The sequence below is a fragment of the Thunnus albacares genome, chromosome 5 (assembly GCF_914725855.1).
Source record: "Thunnus albacares chromosome 5, fThuAlb1.1, whole genome shotgun sequence".
Classification (NCBI taxonomy): domain Eukaryota; kingdom Metazoa; phylum Chordata; class Actinopteri; order Scombriformes; family Scombridae; genus Thunnus; species Thunnus albacares.
The window spans coordinates 16,550,748-16,578,082 of NC_058110.1; the positions used below are offsets into that span (position 1 = coordinate 16,550,748).

Consider the following 27,335-nt stretch of genomic DNA (forward strand, 5'->3'; position numbering starts at 1 on the left):
TGTGTGTGGAGACCTCGCAGACGCAGCAAGAGTGAGCAGTCGGCACTTGGATTACATGGTCTTTCAATTCCAGGAACTTTAAATGTCGCCAAATATCAAAGGAATTCATATACAGAGGGGAGAAATGGGTTGTCAGAGCTGTGAGAACTCTCAACTGTTATCTAAGAGCCACTTGCTGCATTATTGCACCGTGGTAATGAGAATTCTGACAGCACCGCTGAGCTGCAGCAAGGTACCAACAGAAAGTTGAGATATCCGGGATTTAGAGTGTTGATTGCTGTGGAATAATTACAACTCAGGAAAGTGCTGATGCACTGTGAGGAGTGAATAGGTAGAAAAGAACCAATATATCGTTCTTTAAAAAAAAAAAAACTGAATAGATGTGGTGGCTGGCTTGGTTGGTGGTTGTACATGAGCATTTTCTCAGTTAGCATACAGGAAGTGCTGACTTCATGTGAGGGAGGAACAGATTGATAAGAGCCTTTAGCTAAAATCTGCATTAACCGTTTTTTTTCTCTTTTTCTGGCCAATTGCGGGGCACCAGAAATAAGCTGGAAACACAACACTGACATATTGTCACCTTTTACATAAGTTGGTGAACTTACACATCCAGCACATACGGAGCACCATTAGCATTAATTTGGAGTCTAATATGTACGGTGTATGTAATGTTCACTCTCCTTTTAGCTGCAAAATGCTCCTCTTTCATCACTGGCTAGTCGCTAACTCTGCCTGTCTGAAATAGCAGCCTGTTTCTGTTTGAGACTAAGCTGATAAGAGCGCTGATAGTCAATCAAAACAGTCGGAAAAACAAAACAATGAACTGTAAGACACTAAAAAGCTCCTTAGGGCTGGGGGAAACTGCAGAATCGGTTGACAATCTTTTGTGGGTTCATCTACTCAGAGGCGATCCCTCTCACATGCATGTATGTGATCCATTGTTAACATAAAAAAGGATTAAAGTGTCTTTAAAATGACTGAGTCACTAGGAATTTGTACGTTCCTACATGCTCAGTTGTCACATTTGCACTAGAAGTCATCCATCAAGCTGTAAAATTACTTAAAATAATAATATCACGGCATATGTCTATTTCATTAATCTATTGGATGCAAAACTACAGTAGGTCTTAAATAGCATAATCTACTGAGAGCACATTAGTCTTATACATTGATTTAAGTTTAAGTTTTTTGCTTAAGTGTGTGTCACTGTATGCACAGTCCAATTGGCCTATACACTGTATAGACAAATCAAGATACAGGCGGGGTTTTTTTCTTTTAACACTATCTTTTCAGCCATCAGTGTATTCACTGTTCCTGCCAGAGACGTGTTTCTCAAGAAAGCAAAAGAAAATATCTTCATCTTACACAAGAGATTGTCACCCACTTAGGAGAATATTAAATGTTGTGGTCAGAGCTCCGAGTCCTACAAGAGACTAAACAGAATGAGTTTACATTCTGATACAAAGCTTTTATGTCAGTGGCATTAAACATAGTTTAATTACTAATCTACAGATGCCCTAATTTGGCAATATGCAAAAATGTCGAGCTTACAGTGCAGCAAAGATACTCACAATCTTCAGGTTGTCTTTTAAATGAGTTCAGTCCATACTAATTAAAATACAGAATAAGGCCATGGGAGCCACTGTCTCTAGTGGTGAGTTGTGATAAGGTTTTTATCAGTCCAAGTAGGGAAAAAAAGCCCCATTCTCACCACCAGCTGGCATGGAGGCTGGATAAACACCAGCTTTAAGTGCATGTTGTCTTTCTCTCCCATGAGTGGCTGTCGTCCTGCAGCTACGAGCCTCCTGCATGCTGCTTCTAAAAGGTTAAAACCTGCTGTTCCCTCCAGCTGCTTGTTTCATACCCCTGTTCATCTCCTCTGTAGTGGATCTGTGCTGCTGGACCACTCAGGGACTCCAGTGGAGAAGAGTTAAGGGATTACAAAACCCTTCTATCAGCACATACACACCTCCTTCCTGCAACGTTTTCTCCCCTAGTGCCACTTGCTACACCACTGTTGTGCGATTAAGACCCTGAAGAAGAGATGAGAGTTCACAGCCATGCTGCTTTAGTCTCTTATTTACATTATTATTACATTCATATTCTTCAGCCACTCTCAGTTTAAACATAAACACAGTAATACAGTAGTAAGATTAACCTGCTCTAGTGAATGTATAAACCTTCATTCTATAGCAAGACACGTGATTCTGGTTATAACATTTGATAATCTGGTACTGACTAACCACAATAACTTAAATTGCACATTTTGTAATGTTCACACCGACTGTTTCACCATAATGAACAAAACAGTAAAAGCTTAATGTCTTCAGTCTGTTACTAAGATAGACACAAAGTCACTGTCAAAATACTTCTATTATTGCAAGTAAATTGATACCCTTTTTGCCTTTTTCCCCTCTTGGACCAACATTTCAGTATATCCACTCCTCCTGAGTAAAGATAAATGACCTTCCAGTGTTTAATATGTGTGATCCAAGTCACCTCAGTCACTACAGCATCCGAGCTTTTTGTAGCAACTCGTGCCTCCTCATTAGAATACATTCAAAATGAGGAGAGAACCAATGCTTGTGCAATGATTATTACTTTGCCAGCCACCTATCAGCTCTATTCCTCAGCTTAGACTGCGTTATGCTCCAGTAAGGGTGGATGTTCTTTAGGTTGTTGCGGTGGTTCGGTCCTCTGGTTCTGCTGCTGCTCAGGTGGAGGTGGCTCCTGTTGTAGGGGGTCAGACTTTAAGGTTTCCATCTGAGGGGACTTAGGGGACTGAGGGGATTGAGGGGGCTGAGGGGACTGAGGGGATTGAGGGGGCTGAGGGGACTGAGGGGGCTGAGGGGGCTGAGGGGGCTGAGGGGGCTGCGGTGGCGTCTCCTGCTTTGGCTCTGGATTCGGCATCTCTTTCCTGTCGCTGGGCTGAATCTCCAGAGCTGGTGTGTCCTTGCAGCAAAAGTATTGCTGCCAGATTTTCTGGAAAGCTGTGCGGAACTTCTTAATGCGGAAAGCGTAGACAATTGGGTTGACAGCAGAGTTACCGTGGGTGAGCAGGATGGCGATGTAGATGAGGACTATGGGCTTCTTGCACTCTGGACAGAACAGTGTGATGCAGTTGATGATATGAAGAGGCAGCCAGCTGATGGCAAAGAGAAAAAGAACCAGAGCCAGAGATTTGGCAAGATTCAGCTCCTTGTCATAGTATTTGTTGGGGTCTGTGTGACTGGTGGTGAACTTTTTACTGTTAAGTTGCTTGTGGATCATGTAGAAGATCTCTGCATAGATGACCAGCATGAGCAACAGCGGTGGCAGCACCCAGCCAAAAAAATTGAAATAGACCATGTAGTCCATGCTGATGACATTTTCGAACTGGCAGGTAATAACGAGGTCAGAGCTGATGGAGCCGTTCTGCTGCAGGCGCCTCAGGTTGTTCCAGCCTAACATGGGAGTGAACCCCACAATGAAAGCCACCGTCCAGCATATCACCACCGCCAGTCCTGCTCTCCGAGGGGTCACCACCCGCTTGTACCTGCAGGAGAAAACAACAGTATCATGTCAGCACTTTTGCTCAAGGCGCTGTCAAGACTTACATGCTTTCTTTTTTGCTTCATTTTTCATTTTGGCAGTGTCCTCGGGCTGAGAAAAGGTGTGATATACAAGGAAGAGTTATCATTTAAACCAAAATACCCCTGGAGACTTTACACACTGCTACTTCCAGCACATATTTCCACTTGAACAAGACAGTCTCTGCAAACCCTCATCAATGGACCTTTCCCTTTAGAGTTCTGCTGCTTTTCATGCTTCTTTAGTTTAGGGCAAAACTGAATTATAGTTCTTACAAATGGCTCAATATTACGCACTAATTTATTACAGCAGTACAGTGGACACAAGCTGCAGTACTTGGCATGTTACAACAGGATTTACAGGTTTGGCTTTTCATTGTTTGTAGTGTTAAAAAGCAGGAGGTAGAAGAAAATGAAAGACGCAGAGATTCTAAAATCTTATCGCTGCTGGTCTGCTGTCCTGTGACCAAGAAATGACTAAGAGACTAAGAGCAGGAGACTGGAGGCAGATATGAAAACAGTTATCTGATCCAGCTCATGTTGCAAAGTGTGTAGAGCTGCAATTGATCCCTTTTGGATTACTAATGCTTGATATTTACAATGTCTGATTCTGTAATTGTAAGGGAAATGTTGACATCACAATAACCTGACCTTTGCTGAAGTGTGGCCTGAAGCAAAACAAAATGCTGCAATTTAGCCCGGCTGTCACAGGGGCCATGTGTTGGATTAGTATTGATTAGGGATGTGTGTGTTAAGGTGGGTCTGTGTCTGAAGCAAGAGGATCATTATTCACACACTAAGCCTCAGAGCTGGTCAGCCTGGCAGAGATCAGATAGTGATCTAACAACAGGGAGTGTGGGAGAGAAAAATCAGCACTTTGTTACATTATTGTCTACAAAAAACACAATGTTAGGTTCATCATAAAATGAAGAAATGACAAATATTGAATGATGCTGTATTTTTGTTTTGATCTGTTCTTGCTCTTAATAACAAATATAATGGTTAGGATGGGAGTGGCAGTAGCAACTCCCTAATTTCTGATTTTCAAATGAGCAAGGTCTCACCGTAAACCTGCCTCCTAAAACTTAAGTTTATATACAACTCATTTGCCACAGATAATACATTTTGGAGGAAATATAAAGCCAAGACAGGGTTGCTCACTGATGTACTGATGTAGAAGTTGTTGTGGCATTCACAACTATTAACCTTGGTAGCTTTATACAAATAAAGACTGAGAAAAGCTAAAATACATGATAACCTGCTGGAAGACGTGGTGGAGTTTTAGGCAGGAGATTAAAGTCTGAGGCTATCACAGACAATAAATTCCCCTCTTCTGCTAAGCTTATCTTTTCTGCCTTTCAGCGCCACTGCTCAGTCTTTTGTGTCAGTCTGGCAATGATAAGCCACTGATGGTCCTGTGTATTAAATACAATAAGGGAGATTGAACATCATTGACAGCAAACCTGACCTCTTTCAGTGCCCTCCAGAAACACTGAGAAAGAGATTCTCCTGCACACAACCCAACCCCAAAAAGTCTGTGACTGAACTACACTTCCACACATGTTAGAGATCCTGAGGACAGACAGACTAATTAAAGCTGTTGGTTGATCAGCTACGCTCTGGTTAGCTGTCATGTCAGCAGTGGCAAGTCTGATCCATATGCACATAAAGGGACTGGCAGGCATCCTGTGAAGTGAAACAAGACCCAAGAGGAAATCAATGCCCAGGAACACAGCTGTGATGACTTCTGGGTGTGAGAAAGCTTTCCTGGGAAATAAATCATACATCATCACCATCACCTTTTCCATGAGGCACAGGTTGTGAGAATAACTGCATCTGCGCCTGTCATTATTGTCATGTGTGCATTGTGAAAACCTCATTACCTGGTCGGGATCTTGACCCTGAGATAGCGGTCAATTGCGATGGCCAGAAGGGCCAGGATTGAACTTTGCGTCAGCACCAGCACCGTGCACGCCACTAGCAGGCAACTGTAAAAGTGAGTTTGAAGTCCGATGCTGATAGTAATGGCCAAAGGGATGACGAGGGCTCCCACTGCAATATCCGCCAGAGCCAGGGACACGATAAAACAAAACGTGGTATCTCGCAACGATTTATTAATTTTCACCGCCCAAACCACCATCACATTCCCGATTACAGACGCGAGTGCAATCACCACCTCCATCCCTATATAGAGCGACTCCGCTGATAGAAGTGCCCCGGGCATCCTTGCAGATGATAATGATAATGATAAGAACGAGATTGGTTTCACTAAAGCAGCCCTTTGAGAAGCCAGCAGAGCAGTTCTTGGTCTTTTTGTCACTACAGTATTGTCCAAATGCGCTGTGCGTCCATTAGTTTCACGGCGCCCACAGTCTCCTGGTTATCAGGTATAAGTTGCAAGAAAAATCCAGTTATTTTGAGAGGAACCAGCAGCATAGCTAAGGATGAAGGGTTATTTCCTTTGAAGCAGGTGTTGTGGTCCAGCGGCTGTTGTGCGTCGCTCCCTCTCTGCGCGCTGCGCCTCCTCTTAGCTGAATACACCTGCTCCTGGAGAGAGGAGCATCGTCTCCATGCGCTCAGATTTATCCAAGAGGGCGCTTCACGTTTTTCGGTCCAGGTTTTTATTTTAACAAAGCAGGTTTTAACCAAGTAAATAAGAAGCTATCTTGTGGATGAAAGCGCGCACAGTTGCAGCTCCTGCGCAGACGGGTGCTCCCTCTCTCTCCCTCTCTCTGTATGCTTTCAGTAAGAAAGCAGGTGCTTAAAATAGCAGTGTGATATCCTTTTTGTTCCATTCAGAATTGCTGTATTTTGTTTCAGTGAAATAGATCATCTGAAATCAATACATTTACTTTGATCGGGTGCGACTGCTTCATTCTCTATGCATAAATAAATAAACGCCTCTGTAGCCTTCTGCGGGACCGTCCCGAGGAAGCCAAGCAGTGCAGAGGTGATTTGAACTCACACTTGCTCTCTATATTATTCCATGCACGCCTTCCATCCCACGCCCTTTCAGATGCGAATGGACTTTGCTCGCTCTCCCATTGTTCTGACAAGAGGTGAAGCAATGAACTGCCACAGCTGACAAAAGAATAACACCGATAAAGCTACTGAAAATGTCAGTGATCATTGCAGCATTAGCATATACAATTCCCTACTGATAAAGCATTGAGTAAACAGTGGCACAATTATGGAAACATACAATATCAAGTGCCTCTTTTATTTTTCTCTTTTTTCTGCTGACTTTAGATGTTTACCCACATGCAGCTCATTTAATACACCTCATTTAATTCAACACTTCAGAGAAGGATAAATCTGTAATACAAATAGATATCCAGGTCACTCTAAATATATCCCTGTGCTTCAGACTTCAAAGACCCCCGCTCTGTGCCTGAGGCCAGCCCTCCAAACTAATGGGAAATATATATTTAAGAAAAGACCAGAAACCTTATGACTGGTTTATTTCTATTGATTGACCTCTTTAAAAATCTTCTTTGGCTTTCTAAGAGGTTTGTGAAAAGGATATTTCCGTCTTGTGAGCAACCACACAACCTGTCCTGTCGCTTTCTGAGAAACACACAATGAACCTTGAGCTGCCATGCATCGCAAACATATATAGGGGTGAACTATATAGCACTGGTATCTTATGCTCTCTCACTGTAGTTCAAAGGTCAATAGCAGGCAGCTGTGTGAACTCTGACCATGACAGTATCACTATTTTCACAACCAGGCAAGGGATGACTGTTTAGACTGTATGTTAGAGGGTCCCATATGGTGCACTGTGCTCACTCACTGTAACTTATGTAATATGGAAGGACAGGGGGGGAAGTCCTGCGCTTCAGCTTGTGATTCAGACTTAAACAAAAACAGAAGGCAAAGCAGGGTAATACTGTGGTGAGACTGTGTGTGATGGCAGCCAACAGTCAGCAGGAGCTCCGCTAAAGACAGTTTGCATCAGCGACATGGTCAGAATCATCAGCGTGGGGTATAGAGGTCGGCCAATATGCACTGTGAAAGGAAGCAGCCATATGGTCCTCTCGCGGTGATTGGCACCCGACCCACTTGTGACATTTTTAATGAGCATGAGGGTGGGGGCAGTGCATGAGAAATCAATCATTACAGACCTAACACACTTAAGGCAAAATGGCTGACAATCAAGAGAGATTCTGAGTGTTTTATGAATTAATGAAGGAAGGAAATCAAGGAAGGAAGCATTTATTTCTTTGCATGCAAAGTAATGGGTTGTGCTTTTTCAACTAACTATCAGTTTCACTGAAAACAGACCTGTATGGATGCTGTTTTAGTATATCAAGCCTCAGTGGAGAGTAGCAAGAGATCCAGAAAGAGGCTTACGGCATCGTTTTAGGCTGTTGTTTTCTCATTGTGTGTCTCCGTTGAGCAGCTTAGAGACTCAGAGCAGGAAACACAGTGATGCTCAACATGCTAAATGAAGACTTCGTAATGCTGTTTGTGCTTGTTGACATGTTTTCACTGAGGACATCACAACAACCATAAAACTATAAAACATTCTTTGCATATTATACCGACTCCCTAAAATAGCTTGACTTTTTTTACTGTCGAGGCCTTCTGGGATGAATTTCAACAACCCTGAAGTACCTCCGTGACAGACAATTCAGTTAAACTTACTGCCATGTCCACAGAGTCTGGAAATGAGGAGATGCTCCAGTAAGTATTTGTCAGATTTTGCCATTTGGGGATGTGCGACCAGTGAAGTGCAGTGTGCTTCAGTTTTATGACACGGATTCTACAATTTAGACTTTTCTGACTGAATCAAAGATGTCTTAGCAGCTACAAAAGTCCACATTTTTAGACATGGACTCCCAGTTCTGAGTCTTTGGGTTGGTGAAAAGGAAGCTGTTCAGCTGTGAGGTTGACTGCTTTCGATAAAATGTGGATCATCCCAATAGATGACAGAAATATCCACTAATGGGCGCAGGCACAGTGGGATGCCCTCACAGCTTGTACAGTAGATAAACCTTTTTGTTGTGACATAGCACATTGTCAGTTTTAACGTTATTAAAACTGACAAAGACTTGAGACCTCATCCTATTAGCCAGGACTTACTCCACAAAAACAGTTCAGCCATTTCAAACAAGACTGAGGGCGTCGAGGAATAGAATTGCAGTATTATTACAAGGGACACTCCAGGAATAACAACATAAGCTAGACAGTCTTGGCTCTGTCACTCAGAAAACCTTCAATGAAAATCTCAAATAGGAGGCAATATGAGAGCACTCAAGCACTCGCATGTATCCTCTGGACAATCAAACAAGCACCCGAACAGCCTGTACACTATTACAGCCACTGGGAATGGATGTGTGTACTTCTCATGGAAATTCTCCATGAAGTGGTGCATCACAGAAAAAAAAAGAAAAGCAGATATGTACTCAAGTGTACTAATTTCTTCTACACAAGCTCTCTGCTTTCACACAAACACAGCCATTTACTCAGCTCGTTTTCTCTGCATAATGAATTACATTGTCATAAAAGTAATATTGATGTTGTTGTCAGAGGTCATAATAAATAGTTGCACATGAGAGAGTGAGAACATTTCCAGAAGGCAGAAATTATTGCCTAAAAGATAATAGATTTCATAGCATGGAACAGGTCACTTTATGGATAGAAATACTGCAAATTTTAAGCAGGACTGATGTTTTTTTGTGTGCTAAATTTCACAAAAATACACTCAAGCTGGTTGGCAGCATTGTAGTAGCTCATTATATACGGTGTATCACAATCATATATGTGGAAGGTACTTCAGAGTATTTGGTTTTCAGCTTACTCTCATTGTTTGGCATAAGAGCCCTCCTCAGTGCTGCCAGCTGGCTGCTCCACATCATCTTACCTGCTCCTGACCCACAGAGAGTCTGAGAAATGAACCACCACGCCCACCTGAAGCTTGAGCTGACAGGGTGAAAATGAAAAATGTCAACAGCTAGCCCAACAGCTGAGTGTCTGATATTCCATGAAAAGCCATCCAGATCAAAACTGGGATATTTTGATGCGTGAGTTTTCCCATTTGGCCTGCTGAGGAGGTTTTGTCAAATAACATACTGTCCTCAGGACCGTAGCCAGGATTTTAAAAATATTTTGGTCATGAATCCAAACTCACCCAGTGAAAAACAGTCTGAAAAAGGCTCTGATAAGACTACTGAAATTATTTCACATTTATTATTTATTTAACAATTCAGTTATATTTTTTGTAAATAATATCTCCCTACATGGTGGTCTAAGTCCTGTTAATCATTTGTGATATGATGTTGGTGGAAAATACCCTTATTTCATTTAAAGTTAGCTTTATTTTTTGCCAAAAACAGACACATTTTAAATATACTGAGTCCAAAAATCTATATCAGCCTTAAAAATATGCTATGCAGGATTTGCCTGTTGGTGTTTGTACACACAGCATTCAAAGATCAACGAGCCAGAGAGACAGAGCAGCGGTGGTTGAGCGAACTAGAGAGTGAATGAAGAGAGCAAGTGGTGCTGCCAAGAACAAAGTGCCGTGAATCAGATAAATAAAACATTATTTTCTGACTGTTTCACAGCGGTTATGTTCTAAAGCACAAATAAACACGCCCACACCTCTGCACAACCCTGCAGGAAGGTGCCGCATTGCTGGATTTGGTGTGAATTATTTTTTAGGAAAATCCTGTATAGTATACCTTTAAAGCCATTAAATTGTGGGTAGCTGTAGGCCAAGACATTGGTCCTCCTCGTAAAAAACCCCGTAACCCTCAGAATAATGATGACATGATCTTGGTGTCCTCATTGCTGACCACAGCCCTGTTTAATGACATTAAACCTAAAGGAATAGTTTGACAATTTGGGAAATAGACTTTTTCGCCTACTCGCTCATCACGTTTTTATATTAAATATAGAGCTGGAGCCAGGAAGCGATTAGCTTAGCTTATCATAAAGACTAAGGGCAGGACTGTTCAGCCAAGTTCAAAAGTTCACCTAACAGCACTCTAAAATTCACAGATTAATGTGTTTCACGTTTGTTTAACCAAAAAGAAAAGTAAAAACAATCATTTGTAGTTTTACAAGAAGTGATAGTTTTTAGAAAATAAACATCTAAAAACCAATCATGTGTAACTAAGTCATTCAAACTTAATCATTTAGCAGTGTTTTCTGATCAAGTTAATGTTTTGATAGTTTCATATAACATAAGCCTATGTGAAGCTAGGCTGCAGCTGGTTTGCTATCTTAACTCAGACTGGACTGAGACAGGAGGAAACAGCTTGACTGGCTCTGCCTACCAGGACCTCTAAAGCTCACTAACTAACACATATGTTGACAAGGCATGGTTTTAAAACATGTAATCTAAGTTAAATTAACCAGCTGCTGGCGAGAGCTTCATGTTTACCCTACAGATAAGATATGTTGCTTTTAGGTGATTTTTTTCTCCTTTTGGTGGTTTCCTTATAGCTGGGGCATAACAGGAAATTCCCCAGTGTGTTTTTTTGTTTCTGTATGTGTTTGTATGTGTGCTAAAGAGTGAAGAGGTGGTCCACTCAAACAGAAAAGCAAACTCAAACCACAGGCTCCCTAATGCAGCTCTGTGGGGAGGGTGCCTCCACGTCATCCAACACCAGCCCCAAATAAGATTACTCTGCAGAAAATACTGAGCCTCTCAAATGTTCCACTGTATCTCCCTGAGCTCTTCACTCCATCCGGCTACACACAGGAAAAAAAACAGACAGCATAGAGTGCTTCTCAGAGTTCCCCTCAAAATATCAAGGTTATATTTGTAATTTACACCTTGCATGTTGACATTTTTTAATATTCAGTCAACACCGCCCTTCCTGCTCACTGATGAGAAGTTGATTTGGGTGAGAACATTTCAGCTGCTCTCACAGTTACTGTTAAACACTCTTGAGCAGCCCACAGACTAATCATAGAATTAAGCCCACATACAAAGCTATTTGTGGACAAATGTGTTAAAAAAAAAAAAAGTATGTGTTGAACCCACATCCTGCTTTAATGAAGTGTTGTGCTGATCAGTGCTATTTTTGATAGAACTTACATTGTGCACCATGGGCTCAGTATAACCGATGCTAACAATGTAGAAAAGATTTATGATTCGTGTCAATTTCTCCCCGCACATATGGAAAGGCCTCTGGATAATGAGAAGGAATATACAATGTTTACCAACATGTGCTTCTATTACAGCTGCATAACAATAATTGGAAGCACTTTGACAGCAGCATGTACAATAAAATCCCTCCCATGATCTCAGCTTGTGCATTAAATATTGATGCTCTATATAATATCAGCGATTGATTGCAAAATCTTTATTTGTTAACAAAGGTTATAATTAGAGGAATACAATATGTAATGGTATATCCTGCATATGTGCTAATTACTGCGTAAATAAGTCTCAGGATATACAATTAGTTTACTCCGTATTCAGAGGAAGTAAGAGGAATAAAGCCAAACCTGAATAATTATGACTTTTAAATTACAAGTCAGCACTTCCCTTTGAAATCAGACGCTTGCTCTAGTTTGCCTCAACAGCACTGAGCTCTCTCTCTCAGTTCAGCATATAAAGGCAACACAGAGGAAACTGGTGGAGAATCAGTGAAAGGAAGAGAGAATATAATTAGATGGAGGAGTAGGAGAGTGGCTTTGCACCGGGACTAGATAGATGAGAGAGGAGATGAAAGGAAATGAAGGGAGAGGTGGAAAAATGTGTGGGTTAATGACAAATCTCTGAATGTAATATGTTTAAGAGGTGTGGTCGATCTCCAATCAAAGGACTTGATTTTGCCTCTTGTGCATTTATTGCCCCAGAATGCGTCTTTTAAGTTGCAGCTGTTGTCAACCGAGTTTGCTGTGACGTTCCTTTGAAAAGGCGCTTTGGAAAAGCAGATCCTGTCGAGTAAAAGAAAAGTGGGTCAAACGTGTAGTTTTGGTTCGCTGCGGGAGAGGACGTTGTGCTCCAGCCTCAGCTTCTTTGATGTCGGCTGTCAGGAGCCAGTGTTGTAAAAGAAAGAATTAATAATCAAGCCTAATTCTATAGCAAGATACACTGAGAAGCCTTAATATTCAGTGTGCACAGACTGCATTGTTTGAATTTTGGCTGCTCTTTCCCATCATTACACCACAGAATGAAATAGGGTAGGGACTGTGGTGTTGGTCTATCATGCACAACGATTCGGATGCCACTAATCAGACTGTGACAGACTTTGGGGAATGATGCATCATACACAAACAAATTCTAGATGCTGCTGATTAGATGGCAGAAGGCATTTCCTCTTCTAATTTATTCTGAAACGTGTGGGCCTCAATGTTTGTCTAATTGTCTATGACTTATGTCATCCATAATAAAATAGATGTTGCTAACTTGATTTTTGCTTGATTTTGGACTCATTGCCAAATTCTATTAATTCCCAAAACTGTATTTATTAGCCGGACGCAGGCACAGCCATGTTTGTTTCATGAACTCATAATAACATAATGTGTTTGTGCTGTCTCTGTAAATTAAAGAGTACGGTCTTGACCTGCTCTATGTGAGAAGTGCCCTGAGATGACTTTTGTTGTGATTTGATCCTATATAAATACAAATTAATTGATTATTTGATTGATTGGTTTGTAGTCCATCCATTTGTTTTTCTGAGGAGAAAACATATTGTATCTCCAGAACAATAACTACTTCCTGTATGTAAATATGAAAACGTGACCTTTTGCTTAGCACCTCAATAAGGTCAAACTCCATTCTTTTAACTATATATTCTGACCAGTTAGTCTATTGATTTTAGTGACCTCATGGCCTCCTAGTGCTAAAATCTCTCTATTGTTGAATGACTATCGTGTCAATACCAGGTACACTGCTTTTTCTTGGCTTTGCGCATCAATATCTCGCATTGATTCTTCTTTCCTCCTCTCTATACCACATACAGTCAAGAAACACGATGAAACATATTTTAGAGTTATGATCCCACCACAACTCTGTATCTCTGTGTGCATAGAGGGGACATGGGTGTCATCTAATGTCATCTAATTGTTCTTTATCTGTCACAGGAAGGTGTATTGATCAGTCTCTGTAAACCCACCTACCATAAGCCCACCACCACTAACACTTAGGGATTTGCTGTTGTATAGTAGACCACCCTTTGGGCCAACATCTGCTCCTCCCACAGAATAAATGAGGCAGGATACTTTTGCTTCACTGGATGTTTGCTGCATTCACATCACATGCCAGACCTGCACGGATTGCTGCAGCATATTTCCTGTTCACCAACTCTCAGTCGTAAGAATCCCCCCACCCCTTCCCCACCCTCAACTAAAACGTGGAGAGGTAGATATGTAAGAGGGATTCATGTGGGTCCTCTGAAGCTTTTAAATACTCAGCACATGGTGTAAACACTGTGGGCAAAACAGCCTTTTCTTACCTTTACTGCCTCCAGCAATGACAAATCTCTATGAATAAGACATTATGTTTCATCAAAAAACAGTCTGCCTGTGTTATTGTTGCTGTTTCTATTATCCAGATGAAACTGGAGGGAAAAAAAACAGCCACATGGTCAGAGTGCCTGTTAGTCACACTAAATAAAAATTTCCAGAATTTTACCTCAGCTTGGCAGACACATTTAGGCACCTCTGACACTCTCTTTGGTCACCTAATTAAAATCGGACAGCCTCAGGAAAAAAAAAATACCATCTGTATTACTTGAAACCAATAACCACTCAAGTTAGAAAGGGAGGGAGGTGAGGTTTTACCCGAAGTCACATTTCTCCCCTGTCAGTTTTTTTTACATCATGTTCACCCTCTTTAGACTCCCTGAAAGAGAAACAGAAAATACATTTTAAAGCGTCCTCTGCCTCTTGCCACCCTCAGTTCCTTTCAGACCATCTGAGGCCCGAGCAGAGCTGTGATAGTTTATTGATGAACTAAATCCCTGCGCTCTGTGGCCACTTGCCATTTCAATTAAAGAGCAATATTGCAAATGATGGAAATTGTTGGCAGATCTGTGATTGTAAAACGCCAATTGGAGCGGGGTGTGTTTTCCCCCAAATGATAAAGCGACTGTGAATATTGGAGCAAGGGCAGGAAATAATTACAGCAATGTGAAAGGCATTATTATTACTTGTGTACGGATGCTTGAAAGCGCTGGCCAATAAAGAGTTCTGCAATGTGAGTGCTTTTGTCAGCGGGGGAAGGGATAAAACTGCAGTGAAATGTGAGGATGCATTATTAACATTCAGAAGAGAATGAGTATAGGCACTCTTTAAGTCTGCCGTTTGAATTGTCATGATTAAATTATCAAGGCAGTCATCAGTGTAGTGCACTGTAACCTGCGTCTTTAAACTGAAATGGACTTCACTGGGTTTAGGTTTGACTGACTTGCTGTAAGCAGGTTTTCACAAGCTTTTAAATCACAGTCCAGTTTAATGACGAGATTGAAATGATTGAGGTTTAATGTAAGAGAGCAGAGTGCAATTCTGGAGGTTAGGATGTAAACAATTGTGTAGTTGGTCATCTGTTATCCCGAGTCTCATTCCACTCTCTGGTGATGATGATGTGGTTAGAATTTGCCATCCATCCATCCATCCATCCATCATCCATCCATCCGTCCATCCATCCATCCATCCATCCATCCATCCATCATCCATCCATCCTTCCCTCCATCCATCATCCATCCTTCCATCATCATCCATCCATCATCCCATCCATCCATCCTTGCATCCATCCACCCATCCATCCTTCATCCATCTTTCCATCCATCCACCCATCGATCCATCCATCATCCATCCATCCGTCCATCCATCCATCCATCCATCCATCCATCCATCCATCCATCCATCCTTCCCTCCATCCATCATCCATCCTTCCATCATCATCCATCCATCATCCCATCCATCCATCCTTGCATCCATCCACCCATCCATCCTTCATCCATCTTTCCATCCATCCACCCATCATCCATCCATCATCCATCTATCCATCCATCCATCCATCTATCCATCCATCCATCCATCATCCATCCATCCATCCATCCATACATACATCCTTTCAGAGATCTATACATTTTTCTGATTGACTCTTGACTCTAAATTATTCACAAATTGGGACATTGTCATTGGCACGTCTGTTAGATATTACTTCCCTCCAAAGTCTATCATCAGCCATGAATATTTACCAACATGTATATTGATATGACTGCACTCCCCACTCAGAGGTTACAGTACACAGTATGTTTTGTCCTTTCTGTATGTACCATTTCCATATGCAGATTGCTTCATGGCTTTGCATGTTTATAAGAAATTCTCTGTGATTACTTCTTGACCCAGTGGCCCTCGCAAAGCATGTGACAACCATGCCAAAGCTCTTGATTAAATGCTTTGTTCGGAGCCAAATGCATTCCTCATGCACTGATGTATGTGCCCTTCATCATCCACCACCCTCCATATGGGAACTCATGTTTGTTTCTATGGCAACAGATATCAATGTGGGAACTAATGGATTCTAAAATTTTCAGTGGCAAGAGCACTTGCAATGTTTAGGGATATAATCACTCATACAGACTCAAATGCACACAAACATTCACACACCAAGCTCTCATTAATTATGGTGAAGTCAAGCTTAATGTTTTAGTTTTCTGTGGAAAGGGAAAGGAGAGGTAAACATCCAGAAAAGCAGATGAGACTGCTTTTGCAAAACCACCCAGTGAGCATTTTTCCCCTCATTTGCCCCAAATCCCTTTAACCCAGGCATCTGGACCATGGCTGCAAACAACTTAAATGTTTTACGCATGGGCAATCCAAGTCTATTCGCACAGCAGTGGAAAAAATGAACAATGCTTGTGAAAATAAATAAAAGTGAAAGGGAGAGGTGGTCCTCATGGATCAACACGTCCTATTTGCTTGTGTATATGGGTCCATTAAAGACTAGCTGGGCCATTTAAAAAAAAACAAACATATTATATTTATTCTTATAACACTTCATATCCTCTGTTGTTAATCTCTCACGTATGTTTCTTGTATTTTGCAGTACTTGTCTGTTTTTTCCCTCACACTATGTTTATTGTTATGAATCATCAGACCGAAGGAAATTCCGTGTATGTGGAAACCTCCTTGGCAATAAACCTGTTTCTGATTCTGATTTTGATTCTGATGATTCTAGTTATAATATTCCTGGCCAGTAGGGTCATTTGAGGACTGTTGGCTTCATGAATTTAAAAAAGTGGAATTTGTCAGTAAATGTGAAGCAATGAGTAAAGAAAGGTGTTTAATATCTCAGATTGAGACAAAACTGTCCCTGAGAAGAATAACGTTAGCATTTCTTTCAATTGACAGTCTGTTTTCCAGTGGCTTTTTGAGCTCTCATGTTTCACTACGCCAAGATGGAGAGAGAGAGTTTATCAGTCACCAATCCGCTGAAATGCATTAAGGACACTCCTGGCCTCAAAGCCAATCACTGTCAATGCTGGCAGCGGACAAACTGCTGACTGACTCAAAAGCTGAGGTGTTACAAGACTGTGAAACAGCCAGTGGCATCTCCCTCCTCTATTAGCATATTCATGTACAAGAAGCGATTCTGTCTGACACAACTGAACAGACACCAGCTGCAGCTGTAACCTGAAGCTTTGTGCTACCTTATGTGATATTTGAAATTATTAAACAGGGAGCAATGTTATATTTGCTGGCAACAGAAATACTGAAATACACCTTTAGAAAATATTGACTTCTTCCAACATGTACTTATCTCACTAAATGTTGAGACTGGCAGCGCTGTGAATAAAACAGCCAGATTAGCTTATTCCAATTTAGAAATAAAGATATCTTCCATACATTAGTTCACCTAAGCAGTAGTAGCAGAGTATTTCCAAGATAAAGATACTGCAGGCGTAAACTCACCCTCAATCACAGACAAACTAGGTCGCCACACATTTTATTATAGCTTAGGTCAGGGTGATGGACTGCCTTAAAGAATCTTGCTTGTCTCATTCAAATCAGAGACAAGATTAAAAAAACTCCTTGTGTGACATGTCAAAAGTGGCCTGTACTGAAAAAAAACACACATGCAATTATAAACAGTACTTCAAGCGCTACACTAAACCAACTTCTTTCCACAAAAACAGGAAAAAAAATCAACAAATTGCTTTAGATTACCACCTGCAACATATAGTGTAAATATTTTACAGTTTACCAGTGTAAAGGTCATGAAAGACCAAAGGATTGGCTTATCATTATAATGTGAGAGTTGTGCAAGTCCTTGAGAGAAGGAATGTGTTTTAGGAGGCCCACTCCTCTCTTTTCATTCTGGCTTACGCTCAGATAAGGTAACATCCAAGGTCTTGGAGTAAACAGGACAGATTAAGGGGTCAAAGGCCACATACAGGTTAAAGCTCTTGTCTTCCTGTGTCCTTGGGAGATGTGGCTCTTATCTAGCATACATGGGCATGTAAATGTATACCTTGTGGATGTTTGCCATTGCTGTAATCATATAAGCTGATACATTGACCAATCACAGATCATTTCTCTGTTCTTTCTGCAACTATAGTAGAATAGGTTTGCTCTTTGTTCGGTGAGACGAGCTGATGCATATCTTTATGTTTTGTCTCCTTACAGTACAATAATATTTTTTAATCTTCAACCCAGCAGTGTTTTGAGTATTATTTCATATGTGTGTTTAGTGTTGTCAAACAATTTCCACAACACCAGTACAGTACATACTAATACATACATGTATTGGTGCAAGGGAACAAAATGTAAAGTTAAGGAATACGGGTAACAATCTGGGAACTCCAGAATAACAAAAAAGGCTATTGGAGGTATTTTTAACAGGTAATACAGGGTACAGTATGACCTAAGCAACAATCTGGCATTTGGGAGGAATGAGAATAATAATACTGTGTGTTGTGGTACATAAACTGTGTACATAAAGTGTTACAACATTTTTTTAAGCCTCAAAGTGTCAGGGCCCAAACTTTAAATTTTATAATTTTTGGGCTCAGTCTACAATTGGGAATCATCAGAAGAGCTTAGTCTGTTATGCGTCTGAGGTGTGAGTGGAACCAAATGCAGACCAGGAGACAGTTCAATAGTATATGTAAGAAGGGATTTATTGCAACACAGGGGATGAAGCAGGTGAGCAGGTGGTTGGAATGGTGATGGTGGGGGTCCAGACAGAGTCGGTCTTGAATATACTGAAGTGGGTCACAGGGACTTAGCGTGGCAAGTGGTGTGGGCAGCAGGCAGGCAGAGATAACGATGGTGACGATCCTGGGAGCAGAGGAGAATTAACATCAGTACACGAGAAGTAGAACTCGAGGAAATGACTCAGAATTGCACAAAGACTGAATGGTTGAGAGCATGTGACTAATACTGTAGCTGAATGAACAATCTAGTAAAGAGCGGCTGGTGATCCGGGGAAGATATACTGTACGGCTGATGAGATGATGGATGGCAGGTGTGCTGATTAGAGCAGGTGCTGTGCATCAGGTGTAATCAGGGAGAAGCCAGAAGAAGGAGGAGCCATGCCCGCCACTCACACAAACATATGTGGAGAAAAACGGGACAAGAAACACAAGGAAAAGGTGAAACACGGGAAACCCCACAGAGAACACTGGAGATACGGCCATGGCTGTGACATGGTCATGGTGAGATAAAACTTAAGCTGTACAAGCAAAAAAATGTTTTTTTAATATTAATAATAAAATCTTGAGGTCACCTGTGTACATTATTCAGACACCTGGCTGCATTCTGATGAAACTGCAGGTACTGAAGAGTTTCTTTTCTTTAGGACCAGAATAGAGAGAGTTAAAAGAGTCATTGTGGGATTAAACAAAAGCATGAATGATTTTTTTTCAATGAATAGCAACTTCCTGAGATTTATGGCTGCTTTCAGAATGAGAAGGTCACTCGTTTCCTTCTGGACGCAGCAGCATACAGAGCGCAGTTTGCAGATGTACTAATGTTGATGATATCACAGTAGCTGAAAGATCATTAACTACAAGTCCTGGCAACACAAATGGGTAAAGAATTTGGGCAAATAGTAATCTGATAAACCTTTAGACACTGTGTTATCTTGAAGCATACAGACGTCTCTAAGCATCCTGTACACTGCAAAGTGTGTTATGTTTACGGTTTCCTAATTCACGATACACAGTCAGAGTGAGAGTGTCCACCTACATATAATGACGTTTTGAAGAGATCGATTTTATCCTTTCCACCCACATACAGTAGCTTATGATCATTGTTTAAGACTGCAATTGGAACGGACTATTACTACAATTAATGTGCATGATGACACACACTATTATTCAGTTTCTGTACTTTCCTTACCTTGCTGATTGTGTCAACATTGACGCAGATTAATTTACATTTCATACAAGTTGAACATATTTCTGTACAAGATCATGAAAAATATAACTATACTGTAAGAATATATTGGCTGACTGAAGTGCTGAGATATGACAATAATGATCGCAACATGCTAACATATAGTTAGTTAGATCACATGATGAATTACATACAATCTCAAAAGAATTAACTCACCGTATGCCCAATTATCCAACTTTATGTACTTCATAACCAGATAAACAGTATGTCTACATGAATAGTTTTGTGAAATTATTAATCTTCATTTTTTGTTGACAGTGTGTCAGAGAGGTGTTGATTCAATTCAATTGTTCTTGCAGCCAGTTTGTGGTGTTGTTGTAGTATTTAATTGCATTATACTGAAATCTGTTTTGTCTCTCCATGTATGTAATTTTATCCAAAGATAGTATTTACTGTATGGCTGTTCAAATACATTGCATTACAGTAAACAGGGGCTTCTGTTGTTCAACTCATCAACTACCAGACAGACGGTCATTAAACTCTCACGGATATTCACTGTGTCCAGAGGATGAATCCTCCTGTTTTTTGCTGACCACCTAATCTTTTCACCATTTTCAGGTCAGATTTTCCACACAGTATGTGCACAAGAAATATTAAAATAATCAGATTCTCATGATATTTATGGAGCACATTCATGCTCCACAGAGAACAAATGGTGTCCATTTTAGAGGCACGTTACAGACAGATTGCCATTTGTTGAACTACCTCTCGACATGATGCAGATGGCCATCTCTATATGATTGTCATTTTGGAGCCATACTTCTGTCAAACAGAGAAAAATAAAGATGATTTATAGTTCCCCATTCATCTCATGGGAAGCATGCAGCATGAACCAGGACACACTGTGTTATATATTGCCTTCATATATTTTGTTATTATCAAAACTCTCTGTGGTGTGGCACACTGAGCAGTGTCCCGTGAGGAGGAATGAGATTGTCTCAGCTGAATTCATGTTGTATGGTTTACTGACAAATGAGGGCACAGATTAACACACACACACACACACACATACACACACACAGATGTCATGATGTTTGGATCTGGATAATCCCTGTGTTGTTAAGGTATCTGCTGAGATTCTTTGATCTGGTCAAGTCTACATAAGCTGTCTCAGTCTTTACATCCTCCACTGATACCCACTTTTTAAACAAAATGTTTAGACAAGAATGCATTAAAATGCTAAAACTGTTACACTAGTGACCAAATAATTCAATTTCTTACTCTCTCAAGCCACATTACTGTGTTTTTTTCCTACTCTGTTCTATTATTGCATTCTTTATTCAAAGCTGTGCTTTCAAGTTGTGACTGTATTTAGTTTTAAAAGTGCTCTTCATTACTTCATTGTAAATGCACATGAATAATACATGCCATGGTCAAGGTCTTCTATCAATTTTCTTTAAAGGATTCGCTGAAGTGTCCGGGTCATTACCCAAGGGCAGGACATCGGGATCTTGCTTCTGTGCATGCTGATGACTAACAGTACATAACCTTTTACAAACAAATCCAGTGACATGAGATAGTGAACACACGTTTAACCCCATGTTTGGTCATCCATACTAGACTTATGATGGATTAATACAGGTTGTTGCTGTTCACAGAAAATCCAGGTTGCCTGTGTGTCACTGCTAAATAGTGTTTCATATGGTTTGGCTTGCTTTTCAAATTTCCATCTCTAAATTGTTCCATCTCATTTTTAAGGATGATAATATAAAGGCCATGATAGCACCTCCGTGAGGCTGTACTGCTGATGTCAGAACATGCTCCCACTGACAATGCTAATATGCTGATGTTTAACAGGTTCAATGTTCACCATGTTCATCATCTTAGTTTAGTGTGTTGGCATGTGTACATTATCTAATTAGCACCAATTAGCAGATATTTGGTCATAAACCAAAGTTTTGGACAAATTAAAAATTTGACCTGATGATGATGCTGGATGAAAAATCACCAGAATCCATCCAGTAGTTGTTGAGGTATTTCACTAAAAAACAAAAATGTCCAACTGAAATTAGTTCAGTCATCCCTTTTTGCAGTCAAAAAAGTGTCAAAAAATATATTTTAATAGTTTTATATTATTAAAAGAAAAAAGGTCTTCATCAGGAAATATCAGAAATACTTTTTTTTTGTCTCAGCTGACTGGAGTGGCAGGTTTGATTGACAGCAGCTGGTAGTGCTGGTGTTACACAGAAGAGAACAAGAGACAAAGTAAACAAACTTGCACTGTAGCTACATGGCATGGGCGGACACTATGTTGTTAGTAGTGGTATTGAAGAGTAACAACCACGCTGCATTGCTGAGGTGACATTTGCAAGTATGTTTACATGCTATTTAATGTGCTGCAGCTTAGTAGCTAATTAGCTATCTAGCCTGCTGACTGATGTTAGCGGTGCACTTTTGGCAGCCTGTTCAACAAGCTAAGGTGCAGGGCAAGATGTGTGTTCATGTTTGTAAGTTAGATAAAAAGAATTCAGCAGGAAAGATAATGTGGGTTCTTGTTCAGACCTCTTGTGTAGCAGGATGCTATCAGGCTCAGTGTGACCATCTGCTCTAGCTAACGTTACTGCTTTATGGAAGATTTGATTGGCTGTATTGAAACAGGATCTCCATAACTAACGGTATTCAGTCAAATTAAAGCTAAAAATATAAAGTAAAACTTTCTCCTGTGACTTACATAGCAGACACAGTATGTTGCAGCAGACAAAAACTTTTTTGTCTGCTGCAAAGACTTTACCCTCTGGTGCTAGAGGAAAAGTCAGGGGATCACATCAGTAGGATTCATTTGTCTGAGGACCATGAATGTCTGTATAAAATTCAATGGCAATCCACCCAATAGTTCAGAAATGTCTTTTCTGGTCCAAAGATGTGGACCGCCTAACATTGATACCCCAAGAGTCGCACTGCTAGTGTGGCTAAAACCAACATTGCAGCAACTAATTCAAAGGCAGAGCAGAATTAATGGCTTGGAGGCCTGATGCATTCTGGGGAAAAAAAAGCTGTGTTCAGGCTTTCATACCAATGCCAGGCAGTGTTTGTTAAACCATGGTTGTGGGCAGAGCTGTGAATTTCAGGTCTGTTAACCTGCACTGACCCATTCGCACCAAGGGCAAACATTGATTTGCTTGTTGCTCTAGTGTGGAAGAAGTAAAGGATTCTCATTCTACATTTTCCACCCTTAATTAAAAGGTGCAGTGTGTAGAATTTAGTGACATCTAGTGAACGGATTTGATATAAATGGAATAGAATATTCATAAGTATGTTTTAATAAGTGTAAAATCACCTGAAAAGAAGAATCGCTGTGTTTTCGTTACCTTAGAATGAGCCCTTTATATCTACATAGGGAGTGGGTCCTCTTCCACGGAGCCCGCCATGTTGCCCGCCATGTTTCTACAGTAGCCCAGAACGGACAAACCAAATGATGGTTCTAGAGAGGGCCTTTTGCATTTTCCGTGAGTTTCTACAAGAATCTACTGCTCTTCTGCGTAACACTGAGGTGACTCCAATACCCAAAGGTGAAATTGAGTTAATTAGACACTCCACCACAGAGCACTAGAGGAAACACTTGATCTAAAATCAAATCACCAGCACACAGCAGGCCTACAGCTGGTTGTACCACAGACAAAGAGACCAGAGAGAGCACACAAATGCTCTAAAGTGAGCAGCTCCACGGGACAAACCTCCTAAATTATAGATGAGCTGGACAGCTGAAAGTGCAAGTTCTCTTAATGGAAAACTTTTTAAGGAAAACTGAAAGATGGGGACGAGTGGTAGAGAGAGTAAAGCTCTTTTTAAAAACGAAGCTCTGTATCTCAGCGGAGAGAGGTGGGTTTGAAATGAATATTTTATCCCTCCTGTCACTCTCATGCTCTATCTCTCTCTATCATTCTCTGTTTCTAACAGGACCAGTTCTGCTCAAACAAAGTGTCTGTCTTTTGCTGAGGCGTTTCACGGCCCAGGCCACAGCCTCAATCTCAGCCCCACTCTCCCACCGAGACCAATCACAGGTCACGCCTGTCTTCAAGTCATCGCAGCTCTGTGCTGACAGCCAGCCCAGTTGAATTTAAGATTTAGCATGGTGAAGATTTCCCTTGCCATCCAGTCGTACAGTCTCTTTTTATCACACTATTGAACTCCACATCCTGTTTATTTTTTCACAGAGGTTCTTCTTTCATGCTCCGCTATCTCTCTAACATGCCAACTTCTTTTCTCACTTCGCCTGCCCAGCTATATGATTTTTCTCAAATGTTTCATCACTCTGCTTCAGATCACCACTTCACTGCCCCTTCTTTCTTTTCTTTTAGCACTGACTTTTGATTTCTGCACTAATACTACATACAGTACCCTGCCTCCCACACAAGCCACCCACAGACACACATTTTTACACTCCTGTAACTCTGTGTTTTATATTTCACCTGCTGCTACCACAGCATAAGCATTACACTCACACTGACACGAGGGCGCTGTCAATTAGATGAGGGCTGTAATGTAAAGCTCTGGGGTGCTCTCAACAGGAGGCTAAGTGCCATTTCAATCAGAATACAATCAGGAATGACACTTAGCTGAACTATGAATGTGACAGCTAATCCCTGACATGCCATTACACCAATTTAATGGTGATGGTGGAATTTACTCACCGTGTCTTTGGAAATGTTTCCATTTAAAATTGCCACATTATTTTGTACGCTACAATACTGTGTGTGTGTGTTTTAATTTCTCCTCTGCCAACATTTGCCCATAATGTAATGTCACTTGCTAATACGGTTAGATGGCATACGCTAACATTTCCAACCCTGACATGGTGGCAGGTGTAACAAGCAGCCTTATTCCTCAGAGAGTTTCCTGCCTCAGCTCCATCACTAACAGCTCTGAGAGTCACCTGGCTCACTCTGAGGAGCGCTTGTCTCAGTAACCCCGAGGAACCTTGTGTAACAATGTAGACGCCTCTCTCTCTCCTGAGTCATGGAGACATCTCAGGGCTGATGGCATGTCATCACCTCTTTCTGCAGCTCTTTTCACCTGTGCAGGTTATCCGAGGTGGTTGGAAAAGTTACTGAGCTCAGTTGAAAATTTTCCGCAGGGGAATCTCATACTGTCAGCAAAATAGCAAGAGAAAGTAAGAATTACGTTGAGTTCGAGTCTAATATATTTTCTATGCCTTATACAATAATAATTATTGTTTCTTGAACTGGCTGATATGAAATCACACACAACACAAGCTGCACAGCTAAGAACATGAAGAATCTATATACATAAAATACATATATACAGCAAGTGCTCTTGATCACATGAATAATGAATGCTCACTCACGCTGCTCTCAAAATAGTCTACCGTCAACATGGCAGCCTGGCATGACAGAAGGAGGATATTGAATATTGGATTGCATCTCTCATTCCTGCAATCAATAGCTGGCAGCGGGCTGTTCGACAACAGTATAAGAATCTGATGCACCAAAATGAAAGGGATATTCAAGGTTATAAAGAGACTTCCATCTCCAGCCACAGAGGTAAAATGGCTCCAAACTGATCTTAATATTGGTGAGGGAAAAGATATGAATAGTGAAGAAAGAAAAAGAAAAAAAGGAACATCAGTCTGTTTCTGCTATCTATCTGCTCCCCTCTGGCTCTTACTCACACTTAGAAAATGTGGCTTTAAGGAAAACATTAAAGCTAAAGCAGATTTCTGATTAAGCACGATTGCAGTCCTCCCTTGTGGGTTCGCTCTCTTCTGTGACATTAATTGCACAAGCACTTCTTAATGAGTCAGATGTTGTGACTGTAGACTGGGGAATGTGGGAGTTTTGCGCAGTATCCTGTTAGCGACTGCCTCTGACTTTTTCCAGACACAAAGAACTATCTTTGACAAAATGTGAGGTATGATTTGACTGAAAGAGAATAGTAAGTAGTAAGATCTGAAGGATTCTTGCTCTACATCTTCACACTTAACAATGAGTCATGTTTGAAAATGATGCCTCAGCACGGTTTCCTAAAAAGCGTCTCTTCTACTACTCATGTTTGCACACGACTCTCAACCTATCTGTCTGCATAACAACTGGCTCAGTGAATGTCAAACAATCCTCCGACATACGTGGACACAGAGATAGCGGCCCTTCAAAAGTGCTGACGTGCTGAGTTTTCAAGCATGTTTTTTTCTCTTGGTGTTGTGAGTAAGTCATCCAAGTAAACAACATGATAATCAAAACTCTTGGCAACAACCCAAAGATTATAATGCGCTGCTCCACAGCTGCACCCCAGGACTTGTGGAACTCACTTGTCTTATTAAAAAAATATTGTTCCTTCCAGTAATTCAGTTTTAACAAGGGAGAAATGCCAGGCTGCTGCATTTAAAATTGGCTTCAGCGTCACACTTGTTTTGATTCTTTCTGCTGCAATCAATAGAAACTTTTGAAGTCTTTTTTTTGCCGTGGCGATATCCTGCAGATTAGAGAACCAGATGTTGTGAATGTAGATTTGGCTCACCTCGAATTGATGTACCTGAGAGAGAGAAGTGCAATAGAGAAAAAGTAAAAGGATCTACAGACTTCTCGATCCAGAGCTGTTATCAGCTCTGCAGGAAAAGTCCCAGCACAGATTTTGCCTTTACTCTCGGTGCTCTGGACATTCAGTCCCTGCAGCCTCAGCCTGAGAAGATACTAAAAATATCTAGGGCAAATGTCTGAATCCTGTTTTAAGTTAATTCACTCCAACAGAGTTCTAGGCGTACAGCACTCTGCCAAACACTCTCAGCCAACTGGGCTTCATAAAATGGTAATGAGAACGCTGCTGTCTGCTGACAATGAGATAGACGCAGCTAACACAGATGCACTGGCAGCAGATCTAGATTGGCTGCTTATTTCGCTGTTAGAAAAATGCTGCATACTGGAAAAGAGAATCTGCTTGGAAAATATTTTTATGATAGTTTGACTTTGCCTGTCTGGCTCAGTGTGTGCAAAACCATTCAGTCATAACTGAGCAGTTTCCTCTGATGACACTGGGCGCCATAGTCTGGCAAATGATGGAGCTGTGGGCCCTACTTGTCCTGTCATCACTGCTGAGGATGCTTCATATTCAATAGCAGCAAAAATCAAAACAGCAGATCAATTTATCATAACCGGTCTATTTAGGAATAGCAATTTAAAAACTCAAGAAGAAGTGCTCCATTGGCTCTGATAAAGTGAGCTCCAAAGCACGTTAGCTGCTATTTCTGTAATCTAGCTGCTCTTTGCTGCAGTCCCCAGTGAATAGCAAACATCTTTTGTTAACACTTTGAGACCTGTGTAAGACCTCAACTCTCTGGGGGCTTCTGAAGGTATTAATATTTCACTCACTGTACATGAGATGAAACTTAAAAGACCATCAAACTGACAGAGAGTGTTTATCTGAAGGCCAGCTGACACAACA

The 27,335-nt window shown here is 41.0% G+C and overlaps 1 protein-coding gene and 1 long non-coding RNA gene across 2 annotated transcripts; both read right to left on the reverse strand.

The window, feature by feature from the left end:
- Window positions 1-2,634: 2,634 nt before the first annotated feature.
- On the reverse strand, window positions 2,635-6,487 carry adora1b (adenosine A1 receptor b). The gene is made up of 2 exons (XM_044351457.1): window positions 5,453-6,487; window positions 2,635-3,535 (listed from the first exon to the last, which is right to left on the reverse strand). Exons 1-2 carry the CDS (start codon window positions 5,791-5,793, stop codon window positions 2,635-2,637), a joined length of 1,242 nt encoding a protein of 413 aa, XP_044207392.1. The 5' UTR covers window positions 5,794-6,487.
- A 12,153-nt stretch (window positions 6,488-18,640) lies between these two features.
- On the reverse strand, window positions 18,641-21,881 carry LOC122983062. Its single transcript, XR_006403584.1, has 2 exons — window positions 19,270-21,881; window positions 18,641-19,029 (listed from the first exon to the last, which is right to left on the reverse strand). It is a non-coding gene; the product is annotated as an uncharacterized LOC122983062 (long non-coding RNA).
- Between the last annotated feature and the right edge of the window lie 5,454 nt (window positions 21,882-27,335).

Bases quoted from the DNA above. Each gene is read 5' to 3' on its own strand.
- adora1b (XM_044351457.1), bottom strand. From the start codon at position 5,793: ATGCCCGGGGCACTTCTATCAGCGGAGTCGCTCTATATAGGGATGGAG. The intron at 3,536-5,452 runs GTAATGAGGTTT...TTTCTCCTGCAG, and splicing joins AGGGTCAAGATCCCGACCAG to GTACAAGCGGGTGGTGACCC.